The following is a 13,936-nucleotide window of genomic DNA, read 5'->3' on the forward strand; positions in this document are numbered from 1 at the left end:
TCAAAGTAGTCTTTGTGTCAGTGAGTGCCGTGGTGCCTTTTTCACTATATCTTTCCTTGTTGTTGGTCAGTTTTATTTATTTTATTTATTTAATTCAATTTTTATACCGCCCATAGCAAAGCTCTCTGGCCGGTGTACAACCAATGAAGATATATAATTACATTGACTTTGTTTCTAACACATGTTGTATGGTTACACGTTGTTCGTGTGCTATGTTTTTTCTCTGCACTTCTTTGAGTTGTTTTATGTAGAGGCTGCTCTCGATTGCTTTTCCATGAAATGGGACTGAGCCTCAACAAGAAGGGAGGAGCAAAGTATTTGCTGAAATGTTTCCTGTCTTTGAGCTCTAGGAGGAGCTATGCTACCTGCTTGGAGACCTCGTCATCCTTGAAGCAACACCATTTACAGTAAGAACATCTGTTCCTTCTCAGTCACACATGAAAACCCCTCCAAGTGCCCGTCCCCAGCTCTACATGGCCAGTGGGCAACAGATAAGCAAGTAGGATGGGCCACAACGTGAGTAAGGAAGCCGCCCCTGCAGTCATCCTTTCAAACCAACCAGAGTGCAAGGGAGCAGGGCCCTTCAAGCTCTAGCAACTGCTCTGCCATTCCCAGGTCACGATCTACACAAGGGTCAAGGCTTTACTGAACATGAACAATTTTTTTTCTTGTATAGTAATGTTAGGTTCATACGCTTTCTTTGTATTTATAATCAATTTGTAATCAATGTAATCTAATGTACCATGACATTTTGTTGGGAAATAATACGTTAGAAATTAAAACTCCACAGAAGAGTCACCAAACCAGCATCCACAGGCACCAGATTGGCAATCCTTGGCCTAAAAAAAGAGTGAGCGCTGAGAGGAAACGTTTGGTTCCGCAAACAAATTTGCACACATTTCTGCAGTTTAATACACAATAGACAATATAAACTTTGAGGTATTTGCTACATTACCAGACTGAAAATGTATTGAACACCCAAGACATATCAAGGAGAACCGCAACATCCTATCCTTTCCTTTCCCCCTTAGAACTTTCTTTCCATTCAAAAGCCAAGTGGTGTGAGAGCAAACACTAGAATTTAGCCATTGCTTTGCATTTGGAATATGGGCATATTACAGGATCTAACAAAGTCTAAGGCTCCCTTCTACATCACACACCTCACTTGATGGGCACATTCTGACAGCAAACAAGACCCATGTGAGGGATTTTTTTATTTCTAGAACTCTTGTGAACTTTAGTTTAGTAAACCTCAAAGGAAACAAGTTCAACCACTATAGATAATGTATCTGTTTCTTCCTCTTAAAGGCTGAAAAGACTTTAGATGTTTCAAATCTAGGGCTTAGCCAAACAACTACATTTTGTGAAAGGTGTAACACACCCCTACCAAATTTTGATGAGGGAGGGGGAGCGCTTGGCAAAATGGCGATAATGGTGGCCTATTTGACTGCAAGGTCACCACATTGCCTATGCAGGTCCCAATTAGGCATCTCCTTGCCCTGGTATTTAAAAAGTACCAAAGCCACAGTTCAAGGGAAGCAGCAGCAGCAGCTAACAGTAGGTGAAATGTAAGCGAAGGGCGGGGGATGCAGTCATGGCCCCCTCCAATCCAACCCTTTGGTGGGCAAAAGTTTGGCACAGCTCTATTTAACTTCCACAGAACTTCTCACCCCATCCCAAACTCTTGAGTTCCATAGCATTGCTCTGTAATGGAGAGAGCACCCTAGTATTCTCCTGGAGCGACAAATCCAAGAATGCCTCAATTAGACCACTGCAAGAATCATCTTCTGCTTCTTCCTTCGCTTCCTCTTTTTCTCCTCAAACCGATCAGTAGCATCAGCAAAAAAAGTCACTTCATCTTTGGCCTCAATTTCTTTCTTTAGGAACTGGAGACCAGCCATATTAAATCCTAGCACATCCTGTAGACAGAACATAAGCACGCCTAGGTGAGAAAGAAGCAGGAAGAGGGCGTACTGGCAATATTTTGATACTATTTACCAGGTTCTGTTCCTGCCATTCTAACATATTTAAGCTACTTTACCAAATCAAACCTTGTTTGTATGCTTTAATTTGGATTCCTGCATTGAGGAGGGGTTGTACTCAATGGCCTTATAGGCCCCCCTTCCAATTCTACAATTCTATGACACTGTCTCAGTAATCCTTACAACCACCCAATAAGGTATTCAAACATTCTCATTTAACTACAGACGGGGCTCCAAGTCTGGAAAAAATAGCAGCTTGCAAAAGGCTACTTAGTGTGTTCAAGATTGAGGTGAGATTCCCCAGTCCACGCTCTTAACCCTGTTATATAGGGGCTTAGAACACACGTGTTACAGTCACAATGTAGATAGTCCTGAAGCAGCTTTCAAGGCCAGTGATGTCTCCTAATTGTAACATTTGCAAATGCTACATTTTTCATGCCATAATGTTGTGATGGAAGCATGTTCTGTGGTGAATACTTTCAAACATGGTGGCCCCCGCTTCAATCATGAGCCTCCAGCTTACGGACTGTAGCAGCAGCCATTGCCAGTGGTCTCACAAGACTCGTCCTTGCAAATATTCTAGCCAGGATGGGGATTGTTTGCTACAGAGGCCTTTTTCAATGATTCTCCCAACACAACCATACACTCTGACCCTGTGGCGCAGTTTGACACATAATGTATTGCTGCTAACACAAGTGAACAGACCAAACAGAGTACACTGGAACAATTAGGAAAACTATATGAACTTAAAACTATAATAATGAAATCATTATAATGAATATAAATATTGACTACTAAGATCCATAAGGAGAGGTGGATGATACTGTATGTGAGATACTCATAACTGGCTTGCTTGCTATCCCACCCCCTTACAACCACAGAAAGAGTGATCAAGGGGCAGCAGAGCTTGGGTGAAGTTGGCAGGCATCCAAAACATGCATCCTTTACGAACTCTCCCAGTCACATTCCAGAGATGCACACTTACCCTCACTTGGCTGACTTTAGAGATGGTGGTTTTCTTCAGATTCTCCATCACGTTAACAAGAAGCTGATTGGTTGTAATCCGCCCAAAGTGAATCCTGGGTATTGGGGGGGGGAGAAATCCAACAAACTATCAGGATGCCAAGTTCTGATTTCTTGCTAATCCATGAGATCTACTCTTTTCTGGCCATCTGATTACATCAGTAAGAAAGGTACCTTGGGTGTCAAACAACGCTTTGATCTCTTAAAAATATCTTCAGCCTAAACATAACTTTCAATTTAAAGTGTGCAAGACTGTTAAAGCAAAGGGCAGCCATTTTAATTGAATGTTTGTGACTTGTGAAAAAGTGCTCACTGTTGCAGTGTTGCTTGAACCTCATTGTATTTGGTCCTACCTCAATACAACGATATTCCAGAAAGACTACAATAGTAGACTATAAAAGGAAAAAAATGGTGGAGAACTGACTCCAGCAGACTTTAGCCATGGAAAATACTCTCTCATACAAATTAGAGACTGAGTTCAACCACATTCCACCCAGAGAACAAAGTAGATCAGTGATGGGGAACCTGTGGGCCCCCAGATGTTGGGACTATTATCTCCAGAATTGGCTATTCTGGCTGAAACAAATGGGAGTTGAAGTCCAAAAACATCTAGAGGACCATAGGTTCTCCATTGCTCAGTAAATATCTAACCAACACTGTCTCATATAAATGTCCTGGTAATACTTATCAACTAGACCTGAAAGAACCTGCCAAGCTATGTACAAGGGAGTTGTAACTATGGCCCTGGAAACCTTACATCTGCATGTGTAGCAAGCCAGCCTTCTGCGACACACTTTGGACTAAGTCTACACAAGCCAGGCTTCTTCGGGTTTAAAGCAGGGGCCCCTCAGCTTTTCTGGAGCCATAGGTACATTTGGAATCTTCAGAAAATGTGGGCATCACCACAAATGTGCCGCTGGCAGGAAGGAGGGCTTTGCCAGTCAAAAATGGCTGTCATGGCAGGCACGCTGAGTTTCAAATTGCTAGAAATGCCCCCCACCTGCTCATGCTCCATGTGGGTGCTTCCTGGGTGTTGGAAGGGAGGCAGGCAGGCAAGACAGGCCAGATGGGAGGAGGAAACAACCAACCATATTCTTCAGAGAAGAGGGGATGGAAATAAACAGACCCTCAAAAGAAAAGAGATGGGGAAAAGCAACAAGTACACCCCCCCCAAGAGGAATGGGGTGAGGAGAAAAATAAAAAAGCAAATCCCCAAGGAGATAGAACAGGGGAATTTTTTTAAAAAAGCAGACCGCCAGAAGAGGAGAGACAAAGAAAAACAGACCTCCAGATCCCCAAGAGAACACACACACACTGTTGTTCCATTCCTTTTGGTCAGGTCAGTCCTCCCCCTCTTTCTTTGCTATCCCTCCTGGTCACTCTGCTGCCTTCTTGGGCACCAAACTCAGCTGGAAAACTAGACTTAAAAGTTGAAGTGAGAATGAGCAACACACCTTCCACTTTCTCACCTCTTCGCTATTTTAAAGGCAGAGTTCCCTCCATACTTCCAAAGAGAGGGGAAACGGTTAAGTCCTGGCAAAGAGCGGCAGGGAACGGAGAGGCTTCGTGGGTGCCAGGGGAGGTTTTCATGAGTACTGTTGTGCTCAGAGGCACCATGTTGGGGGCACCAGGTTTAATAAAAGGGTTAACTAACCAATCTGATGGAGAAATACAAAGTTTTTCAAAGTCCCTTTAACCCTCCTGGGCATTCTCCTAAGGCTATTTTAATACTGATCAATTGTCAGGGAACAACTGACTGAGAGATAGCAGAACAATTCACCCAGACGTCCAATTTTATTAAGCCTGGGCCTATACAGACTGTGACTTTTTCTCCCTATAAAGGGGCTGAAAGAATTAAGGAGTGCATGCTCTTTTATAACTCCGTTTACTGCCCATCTGGAAATTACTTTGGAATAAACAAAAGAGAAAGCCTGTGGAGCAGTGGTTGTCATCATTTTGATACCTGATTTCAGATACTTGCCTATTAATAAAGTGAATGCCGCTGGAAGTAGTAAGCGGTAAGCCTATCCTTTAAAAATAATAAAAGGTAGTACCTCAATTGCCTTTTCGTTAGAACCATTCATACATAGGCTTACACCAAGGCACTGGGCTAGTGATGACCAACTTGAAAACCATGAAGCTTCCCTGCATTCTCTTCAGCCATGAGGTTTACCTGAGCAGAAACAGGAGAGCCCGGCAGAGCAGCTCTACGTCTGAGCCCAACTGGAGATACTGATTGAAGAGCTCCAGAAGGTCAGGCACATATGAAAACGGCAGCACCAACAGAGATTCTTCCAACTCGCTGTGATAAAGAGAAGAGAGTAAGACTGCAACATCCTCCCACCCCAGACATTAAGTTTTTACAGCAGCTCCTATCACAGATGCCTCAAGTAGAAAGATAGCAGACAAAACAGCTTGCGCCAGACGCCTAAGCTATGAAAGACATTTTGAATAGTCACATGGCACTGTTACTGCCTACTTTCCAGGGAAAGAAATTCATCTGATCAATGAACAAAGCAAGGGTCACCTGGATAGGCTTAATTTCACTTGTTGCAATTTCTAACCTCAGCTCCATCAGGACACAAACTCCCTGTCTTTTCACAGCAAGACTGACTGCAATCAACTCCCAAGACAGAAAGGTAGCATGGCATCTTTCTGCAGCAAGCAGCAACTTCAATAATGGTCCATTTTGCAAAACAGTCGTAAGTCACATTAAATATACTCCCAAGTGCCAATCTCACAAAGGGGAAGGGCCATAGCTCAGTGGCAGAACATCGACTTTGTGTCTAGGAGGTCCCAGGTTCAGTCCCCAGCATCTCCAGGCAGGGCTGGCAAAGACTCCTATCTGAAACCCTGGAGAGCCCCTGCCAGTCAGTGGAGACAGTACTGAGCTAGATCAACCAACGGTCTAATTCAATATAAAATACAATCAGCAAAAAGATCCGCAAATATGAAAATATACTAGTAATGTACTACAAAAAACATACAAAAAGGGCAATGAGCAATAATACAAAAAGGACTATAATACTACAGAACAACTAATTATAGATCCGTTTCAACCATAAGCATTTTTCAAATATGTCCTCGTTAATCCTAAATCCTTGGGAAAGGTTTTCTAAACAATCTTGTTTGGAGAACATGTCCAAATAATTCCTCTTGTGTATCAACAGCTAGTAAGTTTTCTTTTGTTGAGAGGCTGTTCTCCAAGACAATTTTTTTTTTTGACAAAAAATTGTCATTCACCCTTCCCATGATAAGACAGGAATGTAGGTCTTTTTTGCTGATTGTTTTTCATACATAGGGCCCTTTATTGCATATTGTCCTGACTCAATATAATGCAACTTCCTGTGTTCCTAACGCCTGCACTTTATACTTTGAAGCAGAGTATGACGTCTGGGAACCTCAAACTCCAACAGTGCTCAAAAGAGCAATGTGTGAAAAGAACTTTTAAGTTATTCAACGTTTTGAAAGATATGAGCACATATGAGCTTAGCTACCTTGGGGTAAGGAGGACTGGCCGGTTTCTAAATCATATGGCTGCAGGATGAAGCATCAGGACACAAAATGAGCATCTATAGAAGTTCTGGAGACTATGAATGGAGTGCTTTGAATTGGAGGCCTCATAAACCTGCCATCTCTAGTCAAAAGCCCCCGGTGCAGAGCCCTGACTTTGGTCCCCACCACCAGTCACGACTGATGCTATAAGGTTTAAAATCCCAGTAGTCAAGGATTGTGTGACCTGTACATTCTCAGAACCTTCCTAGGTCTGCAGATGTTATTTTCCAGATTGTACTCAAATTAAAATATTGTATTAGAGCAAGCTATGTTAAAGCAAAAAGTGCTTTCAAGTTTGAAGAAACTGCATAGATTCTTAGCACAGAGGGCTCACAACTTTGCTGTAACCATCTTATTTCCTACCTCAGCAGCTCCTACAGGTCCTACAAGCCTTTGACAGCAAGAAGCTTCCTGATACTCACCTTGACTTCACCTTCTTGAGGACATCTAGTACATAAGCAGAAGGCTGCAAGAAAAGGGCAAGAGTTTATTCCACTGTTAGCTCTGGTGGGTCAGCTGAAGTTCCTTATGGAAAAATACGCACCTCAGTTCCATTCAGCAAAAAAGCAGAAAAATCTTACTGTGAATTTCATTGGAGAGCCAAGTTCTTTGGCTCTTCAAAGAATCCCACTCCCACCCAGGGAGCTGGTCAGTCAGGCTAGGAAGCCAGAATCAATATCTCAGTTCCTTAGCAAAGTATATTTATCAAAACATGTGGCAACAGAAACACAGACGAAGTCAAACTGATCAAAACATAAATACCCCAACCAATGACAACTCCCCCCACCTTCTCCACTCATCAGCATCACACACAATCTGGAAGACAGGATCTACTCTAATGCCATATATTAAAATTCCAGAAGGTGGCCACACATCACACTTACTGATATATTGCCATATGCCCGGAGAATTGGATTTATAGGAAGAGGAACCTGCAGGCAGAAAATGTTGGAAGTCAGGCACATTTCTCTTTGTAGACAGACACAATAGATGGCCTACTAAATTACGTTAGGAAATTCAAGGAAGATGACTGGTTTTGAGATTATTTTAGCAGCATTAACTTCCTCCCTATGTCTCCTCTTTTCCCTTTCTGAGCCCAATTTCCAAATCCAACCTGTTCTTCCTCCCTTATCTCTAAGATCACAACAATCCTAAATATGACCTTGGTATAAAGGTAGTCCAAACTCCATTCTATTTTCCTAGGCCTTTTAATTTCAAAAGTGATTTTAATATTGTAATTTTATTTGTTTTTACTGATTGTTTTTGTTTTGGATTCTGAAATCCACTATGTCAGTTATGTACCTGAATGTATATCTTATCTTTCCCCTTGAGTTCTGGGTCACTTAGAATACATCCTCTCCCAACTTCCAGTGCAACCTGAATGGGCTACTCCTGAAGCTCTCTTCCTCAAATCAGGAATTGCTCTTTGACCCACCTATTCTCCAATTCTTGCAACCATACAAGGCACCCAAACCCATATTGCTCCAACAAGGTGAACTTTCTGCAGTTTAGCACAGGGAACTAGAAAAAAAACGGCAAGGTCAACTGCACGTCATGCATCAATCACAGCTAGATCAACTGAATAAACCTGCTAGGTTTTGATCTCCTTCTCTTTGATCTTTTAAACATTTTGAGAAAGAAACTGTTCAGATCTGGGTCATGCTGCACTGAACATAACACAGACTATAACTCCTTCCCACCTCTTTTCCAGCAGCTCTACAGATAGCTTTATGCTCTTCCTGCTTAGCAGTCTCCTCTCTGTACAGCTCAATGGCTTCCATGATCCGCTCAGCCTACAGACACAAAACAGGACATTAGCAGCTGAACAAGATGAAGGTGCTGATATAATGTGGAATAGATCATTGCACATCACCGTGATTATACATAAGGTGCTGCAACAAACATATTTTGACCCTCCAAGTGGCAGGGGGTAGGATGGGGGCTGACTGCCGTAGCTCTTGCGGCGTTAAGTGCCACTGAAACAAGACGAACTGTAACACATGGCTGAGAAAGTGCTGCCATTTCCCCCTCGGCTGTACAACTGCTAGAAAAATCAGGCTGATGGTCATCAAGTGGGTTTCTGCAAAGATCAACAATAAGTCTCTGCCACAGAAGACATGACTTGCATGTTATAAGCAATTCCCATCTCTCACTGAAGCCTGCTGAGGTAGATGGAACGTATGCTAATGCAATATAAAATCTGTGATTCCTTACGTCTCCAAGGAGTATAACGAAAGCTTTAAACAGAACATTCAAAGAAAATTTGCATTTATTTGTAAAGAGAGAAGGTTAAAGTTACATTTTCTCCTCTCTACTACAGTGAGTGCCCATCATGAAGGATTCAAACTTACTGCCTTGACAGTTTCAATAGTCTTCTTTCCTGCTAATCCAGCCTCTCCCTGAGTCTCCCCAGCAACCTGAAAAGAAACAAAAAAAATGGTGTCACCCCACCCTGCAACTTCATGATGGCTGCTGCAGTTTTATCTCCCGTTTGCCTCAGGATATCCATATAGGTCTGTTTTGGATTTGAATGGTAACAGGCCAGAAACTGTTAACTGGTCTCAGTTTCCTGTAACAGTACAGTGCAAATGTGTCTCCCTCCTCTATGGGCAGGGGAGCAGTGATAAACTCAGTGATATGAGGCATATAAAAACAACAATAGGTGGGCAGTGGTGGAATTATTTTTTAATACACGTACAGTGATGCTTAGAACACTTCAGGCACTTTAAGTGTTATGCCTGGAAAGCAGATTAAGTGAAAATTCTAGTTAAAAATAGAAGTGATGTTTAATTTAGTCAATTAAATGAATGTACAGAAGTTATAGCAAGTTTTTGAGTGATCTCTGGTTTCAATTTAATCACTCACCCAAAACATGCAACTGAAATGTGAAGGATGAACACAGCAAGGAAGTGTGAGTTGGCATATATGACATCTCCCAATATACTGAGATGTCCTGACTTTCCATTGTAGCTAGAGAGCAGCATCTTGAGACTCCCAAGGAACTCCACTGCTTACCAGAAGCCTTGGGAGCACCAAGATGCTAAAGTTCAAACAGATGTTACTTACCACAGGCTGGTCTTCCTTCGCTATACTATCTTCATACTCCATTTCTCTTTGCTGCAAAGAAAAGTAATTCAGTTTGTCCGCACTGGCAAGCACACTGAAACACAACTCTGTCAGATTCTGAATACCTGAAGCAGCACATTTTCCCATATGCATCTCCTCCCCCACAGCTCTGAGACTTTCAGATGAGTGTCATGATCACACGCATCACTTCGGGAGGTAATGCTTACAGCACCAAGAAACATGCCCTTTTCTGTGGTGGCATCCATTTGGACAAAATCTGACCAGAGGCTTAGGTGATGAAGAAGACCTCACGACAACAAAACACATGAAGAGGATCTAGATGTCTTAGTTGATCACAAGGTGAACAGGAGCCAGCAGTGCAATGTAGCTGCTAAACATGGGTATTGCCACCTTAGGCTGCATTAACAGACACTCAGCATCCAGAGCAAGGGAAGAAACAGTTCCACTCTATTCTGCTCTGATCAGGCCACATCTGGAGTACTGCATTCTGGATGCCACATTTTAAGGAGGACGTTAACAAACTGGTGCATGTCCAGAGGAAGACAACCAGGCTGGTAAGGGGATCTGGAAACCCAGTCCAATGGAGAACAGTTGAAAGAGCCAGCTGTATTTAGACTGGAGGAGATTATGGGCTGATACGATAACCATCTTCAAATAGCTGAAGGGCTGTCACAGAGAAGATGGAGCAGACTTGTTCTCTGTTGTTCCAGGGGCAGGACTTGAACCAATGGGTAGAAATAGAAAGGACCAGATTTCAGCTAAATGGAAGAACCTTAATGGTAAGAGCTCCTCCATAGTGGCACAGACTGCCTTGAAAAGATGCTGAGCTCTCCTTTGTTAGAGGTATTTTCAAAGCAGCAGCTGGGCAACTTATCTGTTGCAGATCATGCACTAAGCAGGGGGTTGGACTAGATGACCTCCACTATCTCTTCCAACCCTTTGATTCTATGATACATCTCTGTATGCCAGTCAGCATTGCTGTCCTTCATAAGGATAGTGCCTTAAGCACAAAGCCAGGTACCCAGAGAACCCTCCTGTCTTTTTGACAATGTTTTTTTATCTTGACTTGTGCTACCACTCATCTCTCTGAGCATTTTAAACTGACTGGCAGGATAATGATTTTTTAAAAAATAAAAGAAACAAATAGAAATGTAGCAGTTTCCTCCAGTGAAGCCAAGAGCTTGACACCCTTCCCTATGAAGTGACAGATAAGGCCACAAACAGCAGCCAGGACACAGAGAACCAAGAGACAAACAGGGAGCTTTTAAAAAATCCGTGGAAAGAATACCACAATATATGGACATACTTATTTATATTTTTAAACAAAGGAAAAGAAACACAAAAACTGGAATCTGAACTTCTCTCAAGATTAAGAATAGATACTGAAGGAAGTCTCTTACATAATGCTCTTTTTCTTACCGTCTCCCTCTCCTCCTCCAGAACAAGCGGCTCCCTTGTCCGTTCCCAGAGACGCAATGATTTGTCATGAGAGGAGGACACTAGGTAGTCTCCATTGGGACTGAGTGCCAAACACCACACTTCTTGGTGATGTCCCTACAAATTAGATATGTAGATAGTGGGGGGGGGAGGAGAAGGGAAGATCATTATGCAGCGTGTCCACCAATCAATAGGAGCAATCACTGCTTCCAGAACAGTGAACACACAAGTTTTCATATTTTACCTCCAAGGTCTGGATGTGCTCAAACTTATCCGCATCCCATTGTTTAATCCTGTGGTCCTTCCCTGCTGTAAAGAAGAGGTGGGACCTGGGTACAAACTGAAGAAACATCACACTATGGAATAAGAGAAAGGAATCATTATACACGAGAACCTATGGAATATCAGATCACAACATTCACAATAACATTCTCCAAGGCCATTTTAGAGAGGGAAGAAGATGCAGAACTTCTCATGCAGCTAAGATTTCCTTCCGTTCTTCTGTGCATATTCCTTCCCTCAGGAGACGCTGACCCAGGTGCTACAGCAGGAGCTTTTACAGGAAACACATGCCCTAAAAGGTAGCCATGCAATAGCACTCAACAATAGCCAAAAAGCATCTGCTGTGGTCATCACAAGCCATTGTATATGTAATATTATGTGTATGAATTAAACTAAGACCACTACCAGCACTGGGGATTTCTCCACTGATATCCATGGATGATATCCGATGTTAGTCATACTGAGAGCAGATTTATTGAAATCAAATGAGTCTATTCTGAGCATGACTTAGTTACATATCACCCAGAATTTTCTTTGAATTGTTTTCCACAAGGTAAATCATACAATTGTAGGTTTTGGAAACAGAAAAGGTTAGAAAAATGTGTGATTTCTTGAAGGAATAGCTCAGGCTGAAACATTATGGGCTCTCTTGCCAAAAACTGATCCCACAAACTGGCCTGCACATACACAGATGCTAAAACACATAGGCACAAGCAACGACTATCTGAATAGGCAACCTTACCCTGCAGTCTTCACACTTTTAGTCCCTTTAGCACCACAAATGCAAGGCCACAAAACACAACCCACTCCCTGCAGGGTGATAAACACCTCATAACAAAGGTTAAACGCAAGTGTTTATTACTCTTAAACTAGCAGAGGCACCAACAAAAGATGACAGACAGAGAATTGCAAAGGTGAGGGGCTTACCCTGCCCTTCAACTGAGGTGCTTGATGCCAAAAAGTGTTAGTTGATGAGAGAGGAAGGAGCACCTCACAATCTGCAGACTCTAGACTAGAAGACTCAGGAATCTTCTAGCCTAGGGCCTACAGAATATGATCCCACATGTGGAACTCCACAGGGGCTTTGATGGTAGTGGACATCTTTTAGAAATCCCACAGAAATCTAGTTTTGAGGGAGTAATGCCACATGACATGAATCTAGATATTCTTTGGTATCTACCTACCTGTCATCATGGGCAAAGAGAGACCTGTGACAATCTCCGAAGTCCAAGCCCCAAATCTTCACATTTCTGTCTGCAGAGCCAGTTGCAATTAATGCCCCATCCTATAATAAAAAGAAATAAAAGGGAACTCAGTGTGAGAGCATGATTGTCCCCAGCTTCCATCTATTACATGTACAAGTAATACATATACAATTTTCTGGTTCTGGTAAGATCCTGCATTATGCTCCAAGGTAAGCGAAGCAAATTCATCCTTTAACTCTTTTTATCAGGTGGCCAACTCTAGCTGTCTTATTTCAGTGCACCTAACATGGGCATCACTATGGGGAGTTAAGCAGCACGTAGGCTCTGCGTTTACTTCCTGCTTTTCATTACACCAGCCATTTATGCCACATGAAGTGTTCCAATACAGGAACTCTTCCGCACATAAATTTCCCAGACAGTATTAGAAAACTGACTCTGGTATCAGAAAAGAGGTTTTCCAGCCTAGATCCACAAAGCTACTTAAGATGTAAATGAGGCGGAGAAAAGAGAAATTCTTCTACCAAGCAAGCTTTCTACTTACAGACTGATAAAACAAGCTATAAATGGCTAGAATAATCAAAAGGAACTCAGCTAGGAGAGAAGATACGATGGAAAGTAAATAAAACAAAGCTTATCACAATGGCCTCTCTTCCTCTTTCCTGGCTACATATGACTTACTGAATTCTGAGAAACTCTTCAGGAGTGACACTTAGAATGACAGAATCCTGAATAAAATCCAGTGATTTAAGAAAAGCTCTTAAGTTTTTCTAAGTCTATGATGAATGCCAAAAGGGGAAGAAAAACACCAACTGGTGTATTAATTGGTGTGTCTTAAATGAGCAGGTGTTTGGGGGTTTATGTTTTTTTAAAAAAATAAAAATCAAGCTGAGGTCACATGCCAAAGATAAAGAATTGTACAACAATTTTCTTCTTCATTTGTAAAGATAAACAGCCATTCCTGCTCTGATTATCAGTGATCTGGGAAAAGATGAGTTGGTTGAGATGATGATATTGTTATTAAATTTATTACCCGCCCTTCACCAGTAGGCCCCAGAGTGGGTCGCAACAATATAAAATACATTATTAAAAACAGTTTAAAATAAAATCACATTCATAACTAGAGACGGTCCTAAAAATCTCTCTCATGATTAAAATTGTACAGTAAAGGTGTCTGGTGCATCTCTGCGGGTGAGCGAAGTCCACAGCTTAGGGGCTGCCACAAAGAATGCCCTCTCCTGGGCCACCAGCCCTTGAGGGTAGTGCAACTACCAAGAGGGTACCCTCTGCTGATCTCAACACCCAAAAGGGTCTTCAGGGAAGGAAGTGGCCTTTCAGATATATAGAGTCTAATTCATGCAAGACTAA

The 13,936-nt window shown here is 42.3% G+C and overlaps 1 protein-coding gene across 5 annotated transcripts in view; it reads right to left on the reverse strand.

Annotated features, from left to right (window-relative positions):
* Window positions 1-870: 870 nt before the first annotated feature.
* WDR3 (WD repeat domain 3) overlaps window positions 871-13,936 on the reverse strand; it is a 56,403-nt gene continuing 43,337 nt past the window's right edge. For all 5 annotated transcript variants that reach the window (XM_061637860.1, XM_061637856.1, XM_061637852.1 and 2 more), the window contains exons 17-27: window positions 12,551-12,651; window positions 11,329-11,440; window positions 11,067-11,201; window positions 9,627-9,677; window positions 8,912-8,977; window positions 8,261-8,353; window positions 7,445-7,492; window positions 6,983-7,026; window positions 5,179-5,307; window positions 2,968-3,061; window positions 871-1,919 (exon numbers count right to left, since the gene is read on the reverse strand). In XM_061637860.1, the coding sequence (XP_061493844.1) occupies window positions 1,764-1,919; window positions 2,968-3,061; window positions 5,179-5,307; window positions 6,983-7,026; window positions 7,445-7,492; window positions 8,261-8,353; window positions 8,912-8,977; window positions 9,627-9,677; window positions 11,067-11,201; window positions 11,329-11,440; window positions 12,551-12,651 (1,029 nt within the window). In that variant the 3' untranslated portion in view covers window positions 871-1,763. The remainder of the gene's footprint in view (window positions 1,920-2,967; window positions 3,062-5,178; window positions 5,308-6,982; window positions 7,027-7,444; window positions 7,493-8,260; window positions 8,354-8,911; window positions 8,978-9,626; window positions 9,678-11,066; window positions 11,202-11,328; window positions 11,441-12,550; window positions 12,652-13,936) is intronic.

The sequence above is a fragment of the Rhineura floridana genome, chromosome 1 (assembly GCF_030035675.1).
Source record: "Rhineura floridana isolate rRhiFlo1 chromosome 1, rRhiFlo1.hap2, whole genome shotgun sequence".
Lineage (NCBI taxonomy): Eukaryota > Metazoa > Chordata > Lepidosauria > Squamata > Rhineuridae > Rhineura > Rhineura floridana.